The sequence below is a fragment of the Mustela nivalis genome (assembly GCF_964662115.1).
Source record: "Mustela nivalis genome assembly, chromosome: 18".
Classification (NCBI taxonomy): domain Eukaryota; kingdom Metazoa; phylum Chordata; class Mammalia; order Carnivora; family Mustelidae; genus Mustela; species Mustela nivalis.
The window spans coordinates 58,604,476-58,626,300 of NC_139037.1; the positions used below are offsets into that span (position 1 = coordinate 58,604,476).

Here is a 21,825-nt window from a genome sequence, read left to right on the forward strand (position 1 = left end):
TATTTTGGTGAGAATTTTCGCATCTTGTTCATCAAGGATATTGGTCTATAGCTCTCTTTTTTGATGGGATCCTTGTCTGGTTTTGGGATCAAGGTGATGCTGGCCTCATAAAATGAGTTTGGAAGTTTTCCTTCCATTTCTATTTTTTGGAACAGTTTCAGGAGAATAGGAATTAGTTCTTCTTTAAATGTTTGGTAGAATTCCCCCGGGAAGCCGTCTGGCCCTGGGATTTTGTTTGTTTGGAGATTTTTAATTACTGTTTCAATCTCCTTACTGGTTATGGGTCTGTTCAGGCTTTCTATTTCTTCCTGGTTCAGTTGTGGTAGTTTATATGTTTTTAGGAATGCATCCATTTCTTCCAGATTGTCAAATTTGTTGGCGTAGAATTGCTCATAGTATGTACTTATAATAGTTTGTATTTCTTTGGTGTTAGTTGTGATCTCTCCTCTTTCATTCATGATTTTATTTATTTGGGTCCTTTCTCTTTTCTTTTTGATAAGTTGGGCCAGGGGTTTATCAGTTTTATTAATTCTTTCAAAGAACCAGCTCCTAGTTTCGTTGATTTGCTCTATTGTTTTTTTGGTTTCTATTTCATTGATTTCTGCTCTGGTCTTTATGATTTCTCTTCTCCTGCTGGGCTTAGGGTTTCTTTCTTATTCTTTCTCCAGCTCCTTTAGGTGTAGGGTTAGGTTGTGTACCTGAGACCTTTCTTGTTTCTTGAGAACGGCTTGTACCACTATATATTTTCCTCTCAGGACTGCCTTTGTTGTGTCCCACAGATTTTGAACCGTTGTATTTTCATTATCATTTGTTTCCATGATTTTTTTCAATTCTTTTTTAATTTCCTGGTTGACCCATTCATTCTTTAGAAGGATGCTGTTTAGTCTCCATGTATTTGGGTTCTTTCCAAACTTCTTATTGTGGTTGAGTTCTAGCTTCAGAGCATTGTGGTCTGAAAATATGCAGGGAATGATCCCAATCTTTTGATACCAGTTGAGTCCTGATTTAGGACCGAGGATGTGATCTATTCTGGAGAATGTTCCATGTGCACTAGAGAAGAATGTGTATTCTGTTGCTTTGGGATGAAATGTTCTGAATATATCTGTGATGTCCATCTGGTCCAGTGTGTTGTTTAAGGCCTTTATTTCTTTGCTGATCTTTTGCTTGGATGATCTGTGCATTTCAGTGAGGGGAGTGTTAAAGTCCCCTACTATTACTGTATTATTGTTGATGTGTTTCTTTGATTTTGTTATTAATTGGTTTATATAGTTGGCTGCTCCCACGTTGGGCGCATAGATATTTAAAATTGTTAGATCTTGGGGCGCCTGGGTGGCTCAGTGGGCTAAGCCGCTACCTTCGGCTCAGGTCATGATCTCAGGTCCTGGGATCGAGTCCCACATCGGGCTCTCTGCTCGGCAGGGAGCCTGCTTCCTCCTCTCTCTCTGCCTGCCTCTCTGCCTACTTGTGATCTCTCTCTGTCAAATAAATAAATAAAATCTTTAAAAAAAATTGTTAGATCTTCTTGTTGGACAGACCCTTTGAGTATGATATAGTGTCCTTCCTCATCTCTTATTATAGTCTTTGGCTTAAAATCTAATTGATCTGATATAAGGATTGCTACTCCTGCTTTCTTCTGATGTCCATTAGCATGGTAACTTCTTTTCCACCCCCTCACTTTAAATCTGGAGGTGTCTTCGGACTTAAAATGAGTTTCTTGGAGGCAACGTATAGATGGGTTTTTTTTTTTTTTATCCATTCTGATACCCTGTGTCTTTTGATTGGGGCATTTAGCCCATTAACATTCAGGGTAACTATTGAGAGATATGAATTTAGTGCCCTTGTATTGCCTGTAAGGTGACTGTTACTGTATATTGTCTCTGTTCCTTACTGATCTACCACTTGTAGGCTCTCTCTCTTTGCTTAGAGGACCCCTTTCAATATTTCCTGTAGAGCTGGTTTGGTGTTTGCAAATTCTTTCAGTTTTTGTTTGTCCTGGAAGCTTTTAATCTCTCCTTCTATTTTCAATGATAGCCTAGCTGGATATAGTATTCTTGGCTGCATGTTTTTCTCGTTTAGTGCTCTGAAAATATCATGCCAGCTCTTTCTGGCCTGCAAGGTCTCTGTGGATAAGTCAGCTGCCAATCTAATATTTTTACCATTGTATGTTACAGACTTCTTTTCCCGGGCTGCTTTCAGGATTTTCTCTTTGTCACTAAGACTTGTAAATTTTACTATTAAGTGACAGGGTGTGGGCCTATTCTTATTGATTTTGAGGGGCGTTCTCTGAACCTCCTGAATTTTGATGCTCGTTCCCTTTGCCATATTGGGGAAATTCTCCCCAATAATTCTCTCCAGTATACCTTCTGCTCCCCTCTTTCTTTCTTCTTCTTCTGGAATCCCAAGTATTCTAATGTTGTTTCGTCTTATGGTGTCACTTATCTCTTGAATTCTCCCCTCGTGGTCCAATAGCTGTTTGTCCCTCTTTTGCTCAGCTTCTTTATTCTCTGTCATTTGGTCTTCTATATCACTAATTCTTTCTTCTGCCTCATTTATCCTAGCAGTGAGAGCCTCCATTTTTGATAGCACCTCATTAATAGCTTTTTTAATTTCAACTTGGTTAGATTTTAGTTCTTTTATTTCTCCAGAAAGGCTTTTATATCTCCCGAGAGGGTTTCTCTAATATCTCCCATGCCTTTTTCGAGCCCAGCTAGAACCTTGAGAATTGTCATTCTGAACTCTAGATCTGACATATTACCAATGTCTGTATTGATTAGGTCCCTAGCCTTCGGTACTGCCTCTTGTTCTTTTTTTTGTGGTGAATTTTTCCGCCTTGTCATTTTGTCCAGATAAGAGTATATGAAGGAGCAAGTGAAATACTAAAAGAGTGGCAACAACCTCAGGAAAATATGCTTTAACCAAATCAGAAGAGATCCCAAATCGTGAGGGGGGAGTAAGGGGATAAAAAGAGGTTCAAAAAGAAAGAAAGAAAAGAAAAGAATTTTAAAAAAGAAAACAAAGAAAAATATAAAAAATATATATATATTAGATAAACTAGTTAAAAAATTTTAGAAAAGGGTAAAAGTTAAAAAAAATTTTAGCAGAAGAAGAGAAAAAAAATGAAAAAGAAAAAAATTAAATTAACTGCAAGACTAAAAAAATCACAGGGAGAAAGCCATGAGTTCCGTGCTTTGCTTTCTCCTCCTCTGGAATTCTGCTGCTCTCCTTGTTATTGAAACCACACTCCTTGGTAGGTGAACTTGGTCTTGGCTGGATTTCTTGTTGATCTTCTGGGGGAGGGGCCTGGTGTAGTGATTCTCAAGTGTCTTTGCCCCAGGCGGAATTGCACCGCCCTTACCAGGGGCCGGGCTGAGTAATTCGCTCGGGTTTGCTTTCAGGAGCTTTTGTTCCCTGAGCGCTTTCCATAGAGTTCCGGAGGATGGGAATACAAATGGCGGCCTCCTGGTCTCCGGCCCGGAGGAGCCGAGAGCCCAGGGCCCCACTCCTCAGTGTGCCCTCAGAGAACAGCGCCCAGTTACTCCCGTCTGCCTGACCTCCGGCCGCGCTCCGAGCTCACCCAGCCTGCGACCGGTTCAAGGTAACCCGAGCTGCGAACTTACTGTCAGCTCTGTCTCTGTAGCTGGCTTTCCCGTTCCAATACCCGCAAGCTCTGCGACACTCAGACACCCCCGATCCTTCTGTGACCCTGCGGGACCTGAGGCCACACTGCCCCCGCATGGGCTTCACCCCGGTTTAGCCACTGGAGCGATATCCCTCAGCGGAACAGACTTTTAAAAGTCCTGATTTTGTGCTCCCTTGCTCCGCCGCTTGCCGGGAGCCAGCCCTCCCCCCGGGGTCTAGCTTCCTGTCGCTTTGGATTCACTTCTCCGACAGTTCTACCTTTCAGAAAGTGGTTGTTTTTCTGTTTCCAGAATTGCTGTTCTTCTTCTTTTCGATCTGCCAATGGATTTGCAGGTGTTTTCAATCTTTAGATAAGCTATCTAGCTGATCTCCTGCTAGCTGATGTAGTCTCAGCCTGCTACTTCTCCGCCATCTTGACTCCTCCCCAAATTACATAAGTTTTTTTTATCTTTAATCCTGGTATCATGGAGCTAGCCCAATTGATCTTCCCTAATATCTTTTGCAGTTGGTTTAAAGTTGGTTTTTCCGGGATTTCCAGTTCCCATTTTTGCAATTTCCAGGTTTTAGGTTCTAATTCATACCCCATCCATTTATATAGGGGAGTTTCTTGTAGTTTCTCCTCTGGGGTCTCAAACCCCCATTGAAGTAGCATGTCTCTAAGATTTTGCACTATCCTTTGATGTTCCCTTTTGCTTAAATCTGATCCTATTCATAAATCATCCATGTATTGATATAATACTATCTCAGGATGTTGTTCTCTCCAGGGCAAGAGAATATCTCTAAGGGTGCCTTGGTATATAGCAGGGCTGTGACTCCAGCCTTGTGGGAGACAGCACCATTGGAACCTCCTTGATTGTTTAAGGAAGGTAGGGTGAATGCCGTGTAAGGCCTAAAATCAGGATCCAATGGGATAGTAAAGTAGGCATCTGCTATATCTAAAATAGTTATACATTTCTTTTCTGGCAACCCTGCAGGGAAGGGTATTCCTAATTGTATTTCTTCTCCCTTTAAAGTCATCTTATTAAGCTCCCTGAAATCTATTAACAGTCTATATTTCCCTGACTTCTTTTTTATGCAAAATATGGGTGTGTTCCAAGGGTTATCCCATGCTGCTTCTTCTATTTTCCCTTCCTTTAATAATTTCTCTATGATTTCTGTAATTCCCTCTAATTTATCCTTGCTAAGGGGCCATTGTTTTATTTGGGGTCCCTTAGTAGGGTCTTTAAGTTGTACCTTGTAGGGCCTAATCTTATCTGATAGATTAGCGCATATTAATTTAACCTTTAGTTTCTTTAAAATATCTCTTCCCAAGAGATTTAAGGGGACTTCTCCTACCAAGATTTTTGAAGAAATCCTTTTTTCTCCTACTTGAATATTTAAGGGGCCATATTTTTGAAATCTTTGGAGACCCCCTACTCCAATTATGTTGACTACCTCTAAGCATGGTCCTAGATCCAATTTTCTTGCTTCCTTGTTGCTGATAATTGATGTATCGGCCCCAGTGTCTATCAGCATATGAATCTCTTTTTTATTAATATACACTGGGGCTATAGGCCTACTATTTAGGCTAAGGACAGGGAGGGATATAGTTTGTTGGTCCCCCCCTCCTGATGGGCGGATTTGCTCGCCTGCATTACCTTCCCAGGGGACAACCCCTGGGGGCGCTGCCCGTTTCCCTGTTTGCACTCCTTCTGCATGTGGCCTGGTTTTCCACATTTAAAGCAAGTCATTTTTTGTTGTTTCTTGGGCGCCTGACATTGCTTTGCTATGTGACCAGGTTTGCCACAGTTAAAACATTTTCCTTCATTTCCCCTCTTCCCTTGTTGCAGCCCCACCTGCGGGGCTTCAGCTAGGAGAGCCATTTTGTGTTTATTTGACCCTATCTCCCTACAGGCATACATTTTGTCCTCTAGAGGATCTTCTGGTCTTAGATTTCTCATGGCTGCCTTGCAGTCCTCATTTGCATTATTTATACTTAGCTGCTGTTTTAGGTATGCTTTGATTTCTTGATCTGTTATTTCTTGATCTATTTGGCTGAATAATCTATCTATGAAATCTGGATAAGGTTCTTTTGGGCCCTGTCTGATGGATGTGGCCTTAGGAACCCCTTTATAGACTCTGATGGCATCCTGAAAGGCTTCAAGAATCATGTTTCTATATAGGTTCCTAGCCACATTCCATTCTGGTCTGGCAGCTTCTTCATTTGTCATGTTTAGACCTCTAATTTCTGCCACCGTCAGGGGGTGAGGTCCTGCTGCACCAGGGCCTGGTGGTGGATGCATCCTCTCATATTCTTCTAGCCTCTCATTCAATTTGGCGAGCAAAAGTTCCTTTTGCCCCGAGGCCCCTGGGATGATGTCTAAAAGCCCATTCATCTCCGGCGAAGTACTACTTGCCGTGATGATCCCCAAATATTGGAGAGTTGCCTGAGCAAGAAGTCCTGACTCCTGTACCTTGCCTATCCAACTGCTGTAGAATCTGGGATTAAATTGTTCATATTCTTGTTGGCCATGCCTAACAACTACTGGATATGCAGCCTGGACCTTTTGATCATCCTGCCTTAGGGGATTTTTGACATCCTCATCTCCAAAGCCTGGATGACAAACCTTGTATTGTACAAGTCCCTCTGACAACTCTCTTATCTTAAATTTTTTAAGAAGACACCATATGCAACATAAAGTTTCCAAGCAGACCTTGTATAACCCGTCTGGTTTGTTTCCTTTTGTCTCCACCCATCTCTGAATTAGGTCCTCTAGTGATTCCTCTGTCACCTCCTTAACCGGCGTCCCGGTTGCCTCAATGGCTGTCTTCAAGGCCCAGATACAGTTACCTCTGGTAACTGTCTCTTTACTCCCCAAACATTTCCTTACTCTCGACATCGCCTTGAAGACCGGTTGCAACCGCTTCTCATCTCTCTTACTTAACCCAACCCCCATGGCTGCTTTTCCTATCCCCTCTTGGGACAGTCTCAGATCTCTGTTTCAAGATCTCGGGGAGTACTCACCACTGAGGCCTTAGAGGCTCGAAGGATGGCTCACTCTACTTCGTCTGTGTCCTCCTGGCTGGCTCGCCAACTGGGAGCTCTCTGCCACTCATGGAGCTCCCAGGGGAGTGAGCCGGTCCGATGATGGAAGCAAACGGGTCACACACAATAACTGAAAGCAAAAGCTGTTTATTAGCGCGTACCACACAATAGCTAATACAAGACAGACAACTCTAGCCACGTGGGCTAGGAAGAGGGCCCAGGGTACTCCCGCCCGATCCCCTTCTCTGGAGCACACCATTTGGGTGCATCGACCGAGAAGGTGACCGATCCCCTCCCTGGAGCACACCTTTTGGGTGCATTGACCAGGAGGATGATCTGAGCGAGAGTGTCCCAAGAGCACACTCTGACAAGCAGAGGGCCAGTGCTGCTTATATGCCAGTTCAGTTCTACGTGCAAGGCTGCTCATCTGCTGCTGCTGATGTTGCTTGTAGCACGTACACCATGTCCCGGTGGTCAATCTGCGGTCAGCTATAACATCCTTTGTAACACCTCCTAGTTCATAACAGTTCTTGGAAGCTCTTTGCCTGCTTGGAAGCTCTACAACAGTGGAGTTCATGCTCACAGGACTCCCTCAAGTAGTGCAATTGCTGGGTCATAGGGTAGCTCTATTTTTAATTTCTTGAGGAATCTCCACACTGTTTTCCAAAGAGGCTGCACCAACTTGCATTCCCACCAACAGTGTAATATGAGGGATTCCCTTTCTGCACATCCTCTCCAACACTTGTTATTTCCTGTCCTGATAATTTTGACCATTCTAACTGGTGTAAGGTGGTATCTCAATTTGGTTTTGATTTGATCTCCCTGATGGCTAATGAGGATAAACATTTTTTCATGTGTCTGTTAGCCAATTGCATGTCTTCCTTGGAGAAGTGTCTGTTCATGTCTTCTGCCTGTTTTTCAATGTGATGATCTCTTTTTTTTGAGTGTTGAGTTTGAGGAGTTTTTTTTATAAGTCTTGGATATCAGCCCTTTGTCTGCAGTGTCATTTGCAAATATCTTTTCCCAGTCTGTGGGTTGCCTCTTTGTTTTGTTGACTGTTTCCTTTGCTGTGCAGAAGCTTTTGATCTTGATGAAGCCCCAAAAGTTCATTTTTGCTTTTGTTTCCTTTGCCTTTAGAGACATGTCTTTTTTTTTTTTTTTTGGAGACATGTCTTGAAAGAAGTTACTGTGGCTGATGTCAAAGAGGTTACTGCCTATATTCTCCTCTAGGATTTTGATGGATTCCTGTCTCACATTGAGGTCTCTCATGCATTTCAAGTTTATCTTTGTATATGGTGTAAGAGAATGGTCAAGCTTCATTCTTCTATACATAGCTGTCCAACTTTCCCAGCATCATTTATTGAAGAGACTGTCCTTTTATTCCACTGGATATTTTTTCCTGCTTTGTTGGGGATTATTTGACCATAGAGTTGAGGGTCCATATCTGGCTCTTCTTCTCTGTTCCAATGAGTCGGTAATATTCCTGTGTGTGTGTGTGTGTGTGTGTGTGTGTGTACACACACCACACACACCACAGCATCTTCATCTGTTCATCTGCTGATGGACACTTGGATTGCTTCCATGTCTTGTAAATAATGTTGTAGTGAAAACGGGTGCATATATCCTTTTGAATTAGTGTTTCATTTTCTTCTTTTTTTTTTTCCTTTTTTTAAAAATTTTATTTTTTATTTGTTTTCAGCATAACAGTATTCATTATTTTTGTACCACACCCAGTGCTCCATGCAATCCGTGCCCTCTATAATACCCACCACGTGGTACCCCAACCTATAATACCCACCACGTGGTACCCCAACCTCTCACCCCCTGCCCCTTCAAAACCCTCAGATTGTTTTTCAGAGTCCGTAGTCTCTCATGGTTCACCTCCCCTTCCAATTTCCCCCAACTCCCTTCTCCTGTCTAATTCCCCATGTCCTCCATCCCCAGGCAACTGCACATCTACTTCCTGCCCCTCTCCATTACTTTGAATTTAAAAAAAAAATTTTAATAAATGGAATCATACAATATTTTTTTTCAGTTGCCTCATAACTCAGTATAAGCTTAGAAGCACACGTGTTGTTGCATCTGTCAGCAGTTCATTCCTTTTTATTTCTAAGTCATATTCTGGTGTGATATACTCCGGTTTATTCATTCACCTGTTAGTGGATGTTTGTTTCCGGCTTTGGGCTCTTATAGGTGAAGATCCCGAATGTTCTTATATCCCTGGGTGCCATAGACCTCCATTTTCTTTGATAGGAGTAAGGATTGGCATGGTGGATCATGTGGTGGGCATGTAGGTTACCTTTTGTTCATTGTTTTCCCTGGTGTGTGCCTGTATGTGTGTGTGTAGACATTTTTAAACAGATTTTCTTTTTCACACCACTTTTAGGTTCAGTGCAAGTGAGAAAATAATTCCCACAGATCATACACACACACGTGTGCGCACGCACACACACACACAGCATTCTTTCTCCTGACAACATCTGATACTAGGGTGGTACGTGTGTTGTAACTGGTGAACCTACACGGATATGTCGTTGTCACCCAGTGTCTGTAGTTTGCACCCGTGTTCACTTGTGGCGTCATGCGTTTTGGGTGTTTGTTCCAATTTATAATGGTACGTAGCCGCCCTCCCAGCACCGTCCGGCCTGGGCTCTGTGCGCAACCAGCTCTGTGCGCAACCAGCGAGCCATTTGTCGGCACAGGTGCGCCTTTCCGGAATCAGACAGGTGGACTCAGAGCTTTTAGCTGTTCCGGATTCACCTCTTTCATTTAGTAACTCACAGTCCCTTCAAAGCTCGAGAAGTCTTCCCTTCTGAGCACTGGATGGTAGAGTCCGTCGTCCCGATGGACCAGTTTGTTTATCCAGCGGATTGCTTCCGAGCTGCTGTAAAGCTCTGTGTGATGAGTTGTGTGTGGACACAAGTTTTCAACTCATTTGGGTAATTTCCTTTTGTAGCTCTATAAGAAACTGCCGCAGTGGCTGTATCATTTTGCTTTTTTGCAGCAGTGCATTTTGCACAGCCTCCCCAGCAATGGTGTTGTCATTGTTTGGGATTTTGGCTTTTCTAACAGGCATAGTGGTGTTTCATTTTAATTTGTAGTTCACTAAAGACATAGGATGTCAAACACCTTTTTATTTTTAAGATTTTATTTGACGAGAGAGAGAGTCAAACATCTATTCATGGGCCTGTTTGCTATCTATTTTCTCTAGTGGTGTGTCTGTTCAGATCTTTTGCCTATATTTTATTTTTTTTAAGATTTTATTTATTTGAGAGAGAGAGAGATAGCAAAAGAGGGAACACAAGCAGGGGGAGTGGGAGAGGGAAAAGCAGGTTTCCTGCTGAGCAGGGAGCCCGATGCAGGGCCTGATCTCTGGACCCTGGGATCATGACCTGGGCGGAAGGCGCTTAACAGGCTGAGTCAACCAGATGCCCAGGACATCTTGAGAGTATTGAGTCTTTTTATAGAATATTTTTCTCTACTAAACATAGAATATTTTTCCATTTACCTGAATTTTGTTCATGAGCTTTAGTTTTTCTCATCTAGATCTTTTAGATTCATACCTACATATTTCACTTTCGAGTGTGCTAACATAAATGATAATGTGATTTTTATTTCAAATTCCGGTTGTTCAGTGCTTGTGTATATGAGAGCAATATACTTTCCTATGTTTTGTGTCCTACATCTTCGCTGTAATTATTAGTTCCAAGAGTTTTTTTGGTTGATTCTTTGGGGGTTTCTACATAGACAGTCGTATCATCTACCAGTGATGAGTTTTATTTCTTCCTTTGCATTCTGTGCCCTTTTTACTTCCTTTTCTTGCACTAGCTGGGACTTACGGTACAGTACTGAAAAAAAGTGCTAAGAAAGGACGTCCTTCCTCCTGATTGTAGCAGGAAGGCTTTGTGTTCCTCACCATTCTGATGTTAGCTGTGAGTTTTACAGATGTCCTTTAGCCAGTTGAGTAATTTCTTCTATATTCCTAATTTGCCAAGAGTTTTTATTATAAATGAATATTGGATTTTTTTAAAAAGATTATTTATTTGACAAACAGAGATCACAGGTAGGCAGAGAGGCAGGCAGAGAGAGAGGAGGAAGCAGGCTCCCTGCTGAGCAGAGAGCCGGATGTGGGGCTCGATCCCAGGACCCTGAGATCATGACCTGAGCCGAAGGCAGAGGCTTAACCCACTGAGCCACCCAGGCGCCCCTAACATAGTAAGTTTAGATAAAATCCATTAATTTTTTAAAAAAAAATTAAAAAGGGGAGGACTATAAAAGAGCATAAAAAATATTTTCCCTTGTGATGAGAATTTCTAGGATATACATTCTTAGCAATCTTCAAATATGCCATGTAGCAGTATTAATTAACTCTGTTCATCATTATATTACATTACAACCTCAGTACTTACTTAACTTATAACTGGAAGTAGGAACCTTTTGATCCCTTTCATCCATTTCCTCCATACTTGGTAACCAAAAATTTTCTCGAGTTTTTTGTTTTTCTACCTATGAGAGAGATCATACAGCATTTGTCTGTTGTCACTTATCACAATGCCCTTGAGGTGAATGTATGTTGTCATAGTGGCAAGATTTCATGCTTCCTTATGGCTGCATATTAAGCGCCCCCTCCACCTCGGCTTACACACAGTTTATGCCTCCATCTGTCAACGGACTCTTGTTCTGCGCGTTAGCTCTCGTGAGTGCTGCTCCAGTGACGGTGGCACAGAGCTTCCTCCCACATGCAGATTTTGTTTCCTTCAGGCAGAAAGTGGACTGCTGGGTCCTGCACTAGTTTCAGACGCTTTGAGGAGGGGCGCCCGGGCGGCTCAGTCTGACTCATTGTATGGGCCCCACACCCGGTGCTCCACGCAACACATGCCCTCCTTAATACCCACCACCAGCCTCACCCATCCCCCACCCCTCCTCTCTAAAACCCTCAGTTTGTTTCTCAGAGTCCACAGTCTGTCTTGGTTTGTCTCCCCCTCTGATTTCCCTTTGGAGTATTTTTAAAAATATTTTTATTAGGGTCTCCTGGGTGGCTCAGTCATTAAGCGTCTGCCTTTGGCTCAGATCATGATCCCAGGATCCTGAGATCAAGTCCCCTGTCGGGCTCCCTGTTCAGCGGGGAGCCTGCCTCCCCCTCTGTGTGCTGCTCCCCTGCTTGTGTGTGCGCGTGCACGCTCACCCCAACAAGATCTTTAAAGAAAAATGCTTTGAGGAGCCTCCCCACTGGTTTCCGTACTGGCTGCCCAGTTTACAGTCCCGCCAGCAGCGCACAAGCTTCCCTTCCCTCCACATCCACTCCAACGTGTTGCCGGTTTGATGCCCCCTCAGTCATGAGGGCCATCTTTGTGTGGTTTTGGTGCATTTTCCTGATGTTTAATGATGTTGAGCGTCTTTTCGCGCACAGGTGTCTCCTCTCCAAAAGTAGGCGGTTCCTGTGGGGGGAAAATAGTAAGATGAAAAAGACCTTATCTCATAACAGCAACAATGACGAAAAAGAAAACTCTTTGGGATTAACTAGAAGTATGCCAGATTTCTAGGAAGGCAATTATAAAACTTCCCTGAGGGCCTTGAAGAATGGCCAGAATCCGTGAGAGGCAGAGCGCGGTCCTGACTGGGACCCCTTAGAGAAGTCGGTCCTTCCCAGATTAGTATGCGCAGTCAGTGCAGGAGCCGTAGGAAATGTGCATGAATTTAAAAAAAAAAAATCTTTTGTAACCAAAACAGCATGAAGAAGTCATTTCCAGTCATTTCTATGGAAAATTTTTGTTCCCAGACCCCAAAAATGACCTTTCTTGGGCTTTTTTCTACCTGGGCCGCATCCTGCTAGAGGAGGCGCAGGGTTGGCTGAGATGGAGCAGGGGTGTGCGCACGGGGCTGCGAGCTCTAGCAGCTCCAGCACAGAGAGGCCACGTAGAGCTCCCGAGGGCCCCGGCCCTCCGCCACTCAGGGTGCCCGCTGTGTCTGCAGCAGCTCTCAGCAAAACCAGCGCTAAATGCGATTTCCACTTTTCACCTATTTGCATAAAAGTGAAAATCCTCTTTGGATTTCTTCTGGTTAGCAAACGCCAGTACAGATGTAGGTTTTTGTCAAAATGGAGTAACACCAACTTTCAAAAAACAGGTGAGAACTGGGTGCCTGGGTGGCTCAGTGGGTTAAAGCCTCTGACTTTGGCTCAGATCATGAATCCAGGGTCCTGGGATCTAGCCTCGCATCAGGCTCTCTGCTCGGAGCCTGCTTCTCCTCTCTCTGCCTGCCTCTCTGCCTGCCTCTCTGCCTACTTGTGATCTCTGTCAAATAAATAAATAAAATCTTTAAAAAGGAAAAAAAGGTGAGATCTGTAACTGTGGGCTCTTTGATTACAGGTAAACCTCTCTTTATAAGGCGTTGTGGTTTGTTTACATGTTGAAGGTCTGTAGCAACCCTGTGTCAAGTCTGTCAGCACCGTTTCTCCATCAGCGTTTGCTCACTTCATTTCTCTGTCACATTTTGGTAGCTCTCACAGTATTTCAAACTTTTTCCTTGTGTTTGTTGTAACCCATGACTATGCCTTGTTCTTGATCTACAGAGGAAAGGGCTTGATCTGATTTTAGAATGTTAAACCAACCATTCTTGAAACAGTCACTCCTTCATGATTTAGTGCTCTTTTATACATCATCAGATTAAGTTGGCAAAGCGATGTGACTGTGACCCTGAGGGATATGGGTCTGTCATTGTCTTTTCTTGTAATGCCTGGGTCTGATTTTGGGGGTCAGGGTAATGCTGGCCTGATAAAATACACTAGGAAGTAGTCACTCGTACTCTTCTGGAAGAGTCTATGTGTCATTAGTATTATTTCTTCCTTACATGTTTGGTCAGTTTTATGCAAGAAGCCATCTGGGATCTGACTTTTCTTTGTGCAAAGTTCCAAGATATGAATTGATACAGGGCTGTACAGATTATACCTTCTTGGATAAGCCTTGTTTTCTCTTTCAAGAAATTTACCCATTTCATTTTAGCTTACTGGCATAATTTTTTTTTAACAGTTTATTTGTCGGAGCACAAGCAGGGGGAGCAGCAGGCAGAGGGAGAAGCAGGCTCCCCTGCTGAGCAGAGAGCCTGATGTAGGACTTGATCCCAGAACCCTGGGATCCTGACCTGAGCTAAAGTCAGATAGCTAAGCCACCCAGACATCCCTGGCATAAAGTCTGTAATATTCTCTTGCCTTTAAAAAAAAAAAAAAAAAAAAAAGATTTGCTTATTTGACAGAGATCATAAGTAGGCAGAGAGGGAAGCAGAGAGGGGGGCGGGAAGCAGGCTCCCCCTGAGCAGAAAGCCCGATGCAGGGCTCATTCCCAGGACCCCAGGATCATGACCTGAACGAAAGGAAGAGACTTAACCCACTGAGCCACCCAGGGGCCCCTTCTCTTACCCTTTTAATATCTGTACAATCTGTGTACAAATACCTGATAGTCTGCTTTCGTTTTATTTTGGTATGTTTTGAGAAGTGGATCGCTTCTCTGCCTTTTGGCTAAGATCAAGTGGAGAAGTGGAATTGTTGAATAATGTGGGGGTTTTTTGGTTTCAATTTATTCAAATTCTGGTTAGTTAATGTATAAGGTAATACTGTTTCTGACATAGAGTTTAGTGATTAACACATACGTATAACATCCTATGCTCATCACAAGTGCCCTCCTTAAACCCATCACCTGCCCACCTCCCTCCATCAACCCACAGTTTGTTCTCCGTAGTTAAGTTTCTTATGGTTTGCCTCCCTCTTTTTTCCCTTTCCCTGTGTTCATCTGTTTTGTTTTTTAAATTACACACAAGTGAAATCATACTGTATTTGTCTTTCTCCGACTTCACCTAGCATAATACACTATAGCTGCATCCACATTGTTGCAAATGGCAAGATCTCAATCTTTTTCATGGCTGAGTAATACTACATTGTGTGTGAGAGCTATATTATATAGATTAATATATAATTACACATAATATATGGATTTCATACATATAATCACATTATGTATATAGTTATATTATACATATAATCATTTTTTAAAAGATTTTTATTTATTTATTTGACAGACAGAGATCACATGTAGGCAGAGAGGCAGGCAGAGAGAGAGGAAGGGAAGCAGGCTCACCGCTGAGCGGAGAGTCTGACGTGGGGCTTGATCCCAGGACCCTGAGATCATGACCTGAGCCGAAGGCAGAGGCTTAACCCACTGAGCCACCCAGGTGCCCCTATATAATCATCTTTATCCATTCATCAGTTGATAGACATCTGGGCATTATTGACAACGCTGCTATAAACATTGGGACGTACGTGCCCCTCAGAATCACTATTTTTGCATCCTTTGTGTAGATATCTAATAGTGCAATTGCTGGATCATTTAACTTTTGGGAAAACTCCATATGGTTTTCCAGAGCGGCTGCAGCAGTTTGCATTCCCATCAGGAGTGTAAGAGGGTTCCTCTTTCTCTGGACCATCCTTGCCAACATCCGTCGTTTTCCGAGTTGTTAAACTTAGCCATTCTGACAGCTCTGAGGTGGCATCTCCTGTAACTTCTGATTTGTAGTTCCCTGCTGAGTGATGAGTGTCCATTCACGTCTTCTGCCCACTTTGTAACAGGATTGTTTTTTGGATGTTGAGTTTGAGAAGTTCCCTCTAGATTTTGGACACTAGCCCTTTATCAGGTTGGTCATTTGCAGATATCTTCTCCCACACTGTAGGCTGCCGCTTTGTTTTGTTGATTGCTTGCTTCGCTGCACAGAAGCTTTATCCTGGTGAAGCCCAGGAGTCATTTTTGCTTTTGTTTCTGCTTCTGGAGACGGGCCTAGTAAGAAGTTGCTATGTCCAAGGTCACAGAGGCTGCTGCCTGCGTTCTCTAGGATTCTGTCTCATGTTTAAGTCTTTCATTATTTATTTATTTAAAGGATTTTATTTATTGACACAGAGAGATCACAAGTAGGCAGAGAGGCAGACGGGGGGCGGGGGGTGAAGCAGGCTCCCCACCCTGAGCAGGGAGCCAGACATGGGGCTCGATCCCAGCATCCTGAGACCATGACCTGAGCCGAAGGCAGAGGCTTCTGGGCCACCTGGGCCACCCAGGCGCCCCTCCTCCCATTTTAAATGTGGTTTTTTCCCCCCTACTGGACAGTCCCTTGTTCACTGTAGATCTTTATTTTTCAGCCAGCCTCGAGTATTTTTTAATGTTTCCTTTCAGGAACAAGGGCTGAAGCTTCTCAGTTCACCACCTTGCTCATGTCACTCTCCTGTCCCTAATTCTTTCTCTCTCTATCCTCTCAGGAGGCAGGAATCCAAACGAGGCGGAAACTCTTCACGAGGCAGGAATCAGGTGCCTGTCACTGGGAGAGCTTTCATGTTGGCAAATCAAGAGACATGTTGTAAGCAAATTAATCAAAAACCAAGACTCTGGGATAGATATTCAAGGAAAGAGTGCTCCGTTCTTCGACCAGTGTGACTCCCCCTGCCAAGTGGGAGCCGGGATATGCATTCAGGCTTCAGTGGAGGACAGCTGCTTCATGAACCTTCTGGAGGGTCGTGCTAAGATCCTTGAAAACCAAGAATTTCTAGCCGGGAGAGTTCAGAATCCTTGGAGTAAAATCTATCTCAGCGAAACACAGAATTACCAGCGAAGTTGTAAGCAGACTCAGATGAAAAACCAACTATGTATATTTGCTCCATATGTTAACATTTTCAGCTGTATTTCACACCACGATGACGACACTGTGCACAGGAGAGACCGAGCTCATAACAGTGACTGCGGGAAGGTGTCCCCTCTTCTTCAGCAGACCTACCACTGCAGTGATTGCGAGAAAGCATTCAGCGATGGCCGCAGTCTTGAACTTCACCGGCAGATGCACTCGGGAAAGAAGTCCCCCCCTTACGGCGCACATGACAAGGGCAGCGGTTACAGTGCGGCTGTTGCCGTTCAGCAAAGTGTCTACACAGGAAAGAAACGCTATTGGTGTCACGAGTGTGGGAAGGGTTTCAGCCAGAGCTCAAACCTGCAGACTCACCAGAGGGTCCACACAGGGGAGAAGCCCTATTCGTGCCTTGAGTGCGGTAAGAGCTTTAACCAGACCTCGCATCTTTATGCGCATTTGCCTATCCACACCGGAGAGAAACCCTACCGCTGTGAGAGCTGTGGGAAGGGCTTCAGTCGGAGCACTGACCTGAATATTCACTGCAGAGTTCACACGGGAGAGAAGCCCTACAAGTGCGAGGTGTGTGGGAAGGGCTTCACTCAGAGGTCGCACCTGCAGGCCCACGAGAGGATCCACACCGGAGAGAAACCGTACAAATGTGGAGACTGCGGGAAGCGCTTCAGTTGTAGCTCCAATCTTCATACCCATCAGAGGGTCCACACGGAGGAGAAACCGTACAAGTGCGAGGAGTGTGGGAAGTGCTTCAGTTTGAGCTTTAATCTCCACAGCCATCAGCGAGTCCACACCGGCGAGAAGCCGTATAAGTGCGAAGAGTGTGGGAAAGGCTTCAGTTCGGCCTCCAGTTTCCAGAGCCACCAGAGGGTTCACACAGGAGAGAAACCGTTTCGATGCAACGTGTGTGGCAAGGGCTTCAGCCAAAGTTCGTATTTTCAAGCTCACCAGAGGGTCCACACGGGAGAAAAACCATACAAATGTGACGTGTGTGGGAAGCGCTTCAACTGGAGCTTGAATCTCCACAACCATCAGAGGGTCCACACGGGAGAGAAGCCGTATAAATGTGAGGAGTGTGGGAAGGGCTTCAGTCAGGCCTCAAATCTGCAAGCTCATCAGAGTGTCCACACGGGGGAGAAGCCATTCAAGTGTGAAGCGTGTCAGAAGAGATTCAGTCAGGCCTCCCATCTTCAAGCACATCAGAGAGTCCACACTGGAGAGAAACCGTATAAATGTGACACGTGTGGTAAGGCCTTCAGCCAGAGGTCAAATCTTCAAGTCCATCAGATCATCCACACGGGAGAGAAACCATTTAAATGTGAGGAGTGTGGGAAAGAATTTAGTTGGAGCGCTGGGCTCAGTGCTCATCAGAGAGTTCACACGGGAGAGAAACCCTATACATGTCAGCAGTGTGGTAAAGGCTTCAGTCAAGCCTCGCATTTTCACACACATCAGAGGGTCCACACCGGGGAAAGGCCTTACATCTGTGACGTCTGTTGTAAAGGCTTCAGTCAGAGATCCCATCTTGTGTATCACCAGAGAGTCCACACTGGAGGAAATCTATAGGCGGGTGAGGGGTGGTGTAGCTTTCAGTTAGAGTTCACATCCTCCTCTCCGCTGGAAAATCCATGCTGGGAACTGTGGAAAGTTCCTTCAGAACTCAGAAACCTCAAGGAATCTTCACATGCCTGTAAGCTCTGTACAGTGCTATTTTAAGGACTCGGTTGGGAGAGAAATTCTTTACAAACATCAGGTTTCACAGATAAGAGAAAACCTATAAGTACACTCAGTGTTTATACGAGAATTCTGAATGTCCCGATTTTCAGGAAAGAATTTCAAAATTCATCCAAGTCTACCCAGGAAAGAAGCCTTATAAATGAAGAATAGGGGCGGAACTTGAACAAAAGTATCATGATGGGCGAAATGAATGGCAAGAGCAATGTATCCGCCGCGTCAGGAGTGAGGTTTTTCACTGCTTTATCTCTACTGTGTAGACATGCGCTTGGCTCATGAGAGATGCCCAGCACTTACTGAACAAAGTGGAGAAAATCTGTAATTAGGACAAGTATTGGGAACTCATACTCCCCTGCGTGGATTTCATAATAATATACTCAAAAGGAATCTTGCAAGTAGCCTTAATGAGATTTCTTTCAGGAAACGTTCAGGTACAGAAAATCACGTCATGCCGCCAGCCACAGCACTGCAAATTCGGATGGAATGTGGGAATGGCCCCATCCTCCATCCAGCCCTGGTTCTTTGTAGTAGGTCAGCCCTTGTGTACAGCATAATATTTAGTATCATTAGTGCTTTATAGACTGAAAAATACTGTTTTTAACTAGTAATACTACAATTTATATGCTTGGAAATTTTGGACTGTAATTCATTAAGGTAGGACTTCACTGTAACTCTCGAAAGTGTTGAAAGTAGACTAATGACAAGTTTTTTAGTAAACTCGAATTGTTAGCAAGTGGCTTCTTCTCATTATTTCCCTTCACGCTTAGATCAGACTGCCTTCTCTATGCACAGTCCTTCATCCAGACCACTGTAGGCAGCGCCTTTGGTAGATTTCAAGGACATTTGGTCACACCCCCATTTCTCCACCCACCTGTACCCTCCCTCAAGAGTAGAACAAGAAACATTGAGTTTTTATTGAAATTTCATTAAATAACAATTTAGATATATTACCGTCAACGCAGCATTCTGTGTTCAACACCTCTTGTCAAGAGTGGTCATAAGCTGGTCAATATATACTGAAATACCCTTTGACCTGGCAGTCCTAGCACTGAACACTTTCCCTTTCAGGTTCTCCTCTCCCCATCTTGTGATTTATAAAAATTGGTAAAGGAATTAAATACAGATGAAACTCTAGTTCCAAAAGTACCCTAATATGTTTTTATTAGTATTGATTCTTTTATTTAGATCTATCGTTAGACATGTTTATTAGTTTTTTATTCATCTTAGAAATATACAATAAGTACTTTTTTATGAAATTAATCTTTAATGACTTAAATTCTTTTGGGTAGACAGGTCACAGGAATGGGGAGGTTTAATGCATGGTGGAAATTGGATAGATGTACAAAAGTTGGATGGCTGGTAAATGGTTATTTAATTATTGGTATTTTTCTTTATATTGGAAATGTGCCAAATTTAAAATTTACATATTTATATAATTTTTTAGAAGACTTTATTTGAGAGAGAGACAGAAAGAGCATGAGGGGAGGTCAGAGGGAGAAGCTGGGAGCCCGATGTGGGGCTCGATCCCAGGACTCTGAGATCATGACCTGAGCCGAAGGCAGGCATTTAACCAACTGAGCCACCCAGGCGCCCCTGTATTTTTTTTTATGTAAATGAAAAGAGAGCTAGTGGTATAGACTTTTAGGTTTGGAGGAAGTTTGCCAACTCTGCAGTTGATACAGTTGTTCTGAGGCTTGGACAGTTTACATTCTACCTGTAATTGAGGCTTTCTTAATAATTATTAAGAAAGTTCAATGAAGAAAGTTGTCCCCGCCAAGGACTCTAATCTTCCAAATGGTCTCCTGTTTTCCCTCATGCTCCTTGCACTAATGACCAGGTTTGGACATAAGGTGTATAGCCTTTGTCCATTTTCCCTTCCAAACGACTGACTCCCTCTCCCCCCATTAATTAGCACAAACTACCCACTATTCCTTCACGCAGCCACCTGCCAATCCCTTTATTCTTTCTTGCTCCTTGATTTTATCTCCAGAATCAGTCTTGCTACCCTGTCACTACTCTTTTCAGACTACTTGCAGATTATTGTATCCATTCGCCAAACCCTGGCCTCTCAGTTCCTTGATTACTCTGCCTCCAATGGTCTTGTCTTCCACAGCACCTCAGCCCTTGACTCCAGAGGTAACATCTTGCCAGCGAGAAAATAAACGAGTTGTGTGACCATGTGACGTAATGAGCACTGGGCGTCATGTGCAACTATGAGCAACTGAACCATACATCTGAAACTCATGATACACTGTGTGTTAATATAACTGAATCGAAATAAGGTAAATGGAAATCCCTCTATAATCTCAGATTCAAACACCCCATTCCAATCACCAACTCCTGTTTTACCAGCTTATACCCTCTTCATTCTCATTTTAATAACTCTTAAAATTCACAGGGACCAAAAACCCATTACTCCTACTCCCTTTTCACTCTTTATTTCCTTAATTCCCTGTGTATCTAGAAAGGAGAACAGACTTCCGTTTACACCCCAGTGCCCCAAATGTCTCATGTCATTAAAGAGTGTTCATGTCACCCAATCTGTAGAAGAGGCAGAGAAGAGCAAACTGGGTTAGGAATATACACAAGATGAAGCGGTCTACAGTACATGGTTCAGATAGACGTGACTTCAGTGTATCTGACACTACCTCCAACCCCAAGTTTTATCTCTCATTTAAGAATACTGCAATTCTCACGGGCGCCTGGGTGGCTCAGTGGGTTAAGCCGCTGCCTTCGGCTCAGGTCATGATCTCAGGGTCCTGGGATCGAGTCCCACATCAGGCTCTCTGCTCAGCAGGGAGCCTGCTTCCTCCTCTCTCTCTGCCTGCCTCTCTGCCTACTTGTGATCTCTGTCAAATAAATAAATAAAATCTTTAAAAAAAAAAAAAAGAATACTGCAATTCTCAGGAAAAGGCTATTACAGTAATAATGCCAACACTCAGCATATTTTTTTAAAAAGTTTAAGACTTTTGAGATTGATCAATTGCTAGAATATGGTATCTGTGCAGCATTTCATGAGTTGTCATGATCTAGCTGGAAAACACAGCTTCAGAGTGCACTGGTCAATCGTGTAGACGCAAACAAGTAACTGAAAGTAACCATATATGAATTATACGACAACGCTAGAAGCATCTTAAATGTGCTGACCAAGTAGTTTCCTATTGCACCAACAGATAACAAGCAGATAACAAGTATAAATTCTAGACCAAATACTAAAACTATCCAAAGGCCCTGGAGAATGAACAAAATCAGGCAGATCCTGGAGATGGGTCAACACTTAGAAGAAGGAAATAAAATAAGTCAGTTTCCTACTTTTTATGGCTTTTACCCAAAAGCAAGTCCAGTCTGCACTATTTTAGGGCAGCTAAAACATACATGGAAAACTAAGTTTTCCAACAAAAGAGTTCAAGACCTATACAACTGCTGTTTGAAAGTATGGTGGGTAGTATACCCTGGAAGAGGGCCAGGGAAAGGAAGCTCCAAAGTCTGTGTCTAAGCAAATGTGTGGCTCTCTCCTCAGCTATAAAAGGACAAAGAATACTTAAAGGAGCCAAACCAATACTAACAAGTGAATTAAAATTTGAGCTGCCACCTACAGGAAAGAGAAAATCTTTGATTGAGCCCAGCTAAATTAAATGCCTAATAAAAATATTTTTTCAAGATTTTATTTATTTGACAGAGACACAGTGAAAGAAGGAACACGAGCAGGAGCAGTGGAAGAGGGAGAAGTAGGCCTCCCACTGAGCAGGGAGCCCAAT

General features: G+C 43.5%; 1 protein-coding gene across 1 annotated transcript in view; it reads left to right on the forward strand.

Moving 5' to 3' along the window:
- Positions 1–18,800, forward strand: part of ZNF235 (zinc finger protein 235) — a 48,725-nt gene extending 29,925 nt beyond the window's left edge. Inside the window, exon 5 of the mRNA XM_082710793.1 lies at positions 15,960–18,800. Coding sequence (XP_082566919.1) covers positions 15,960–17,899 — 1,940 coding nt within the window. The 3' untranslated portion in view covers positions 17,900–18,800. The remainder of the gene's footprint in view (positions 1–15,959) is intronic.
- Positions 18,801–21,825: the final 3,025 nt, after the last annotated feature.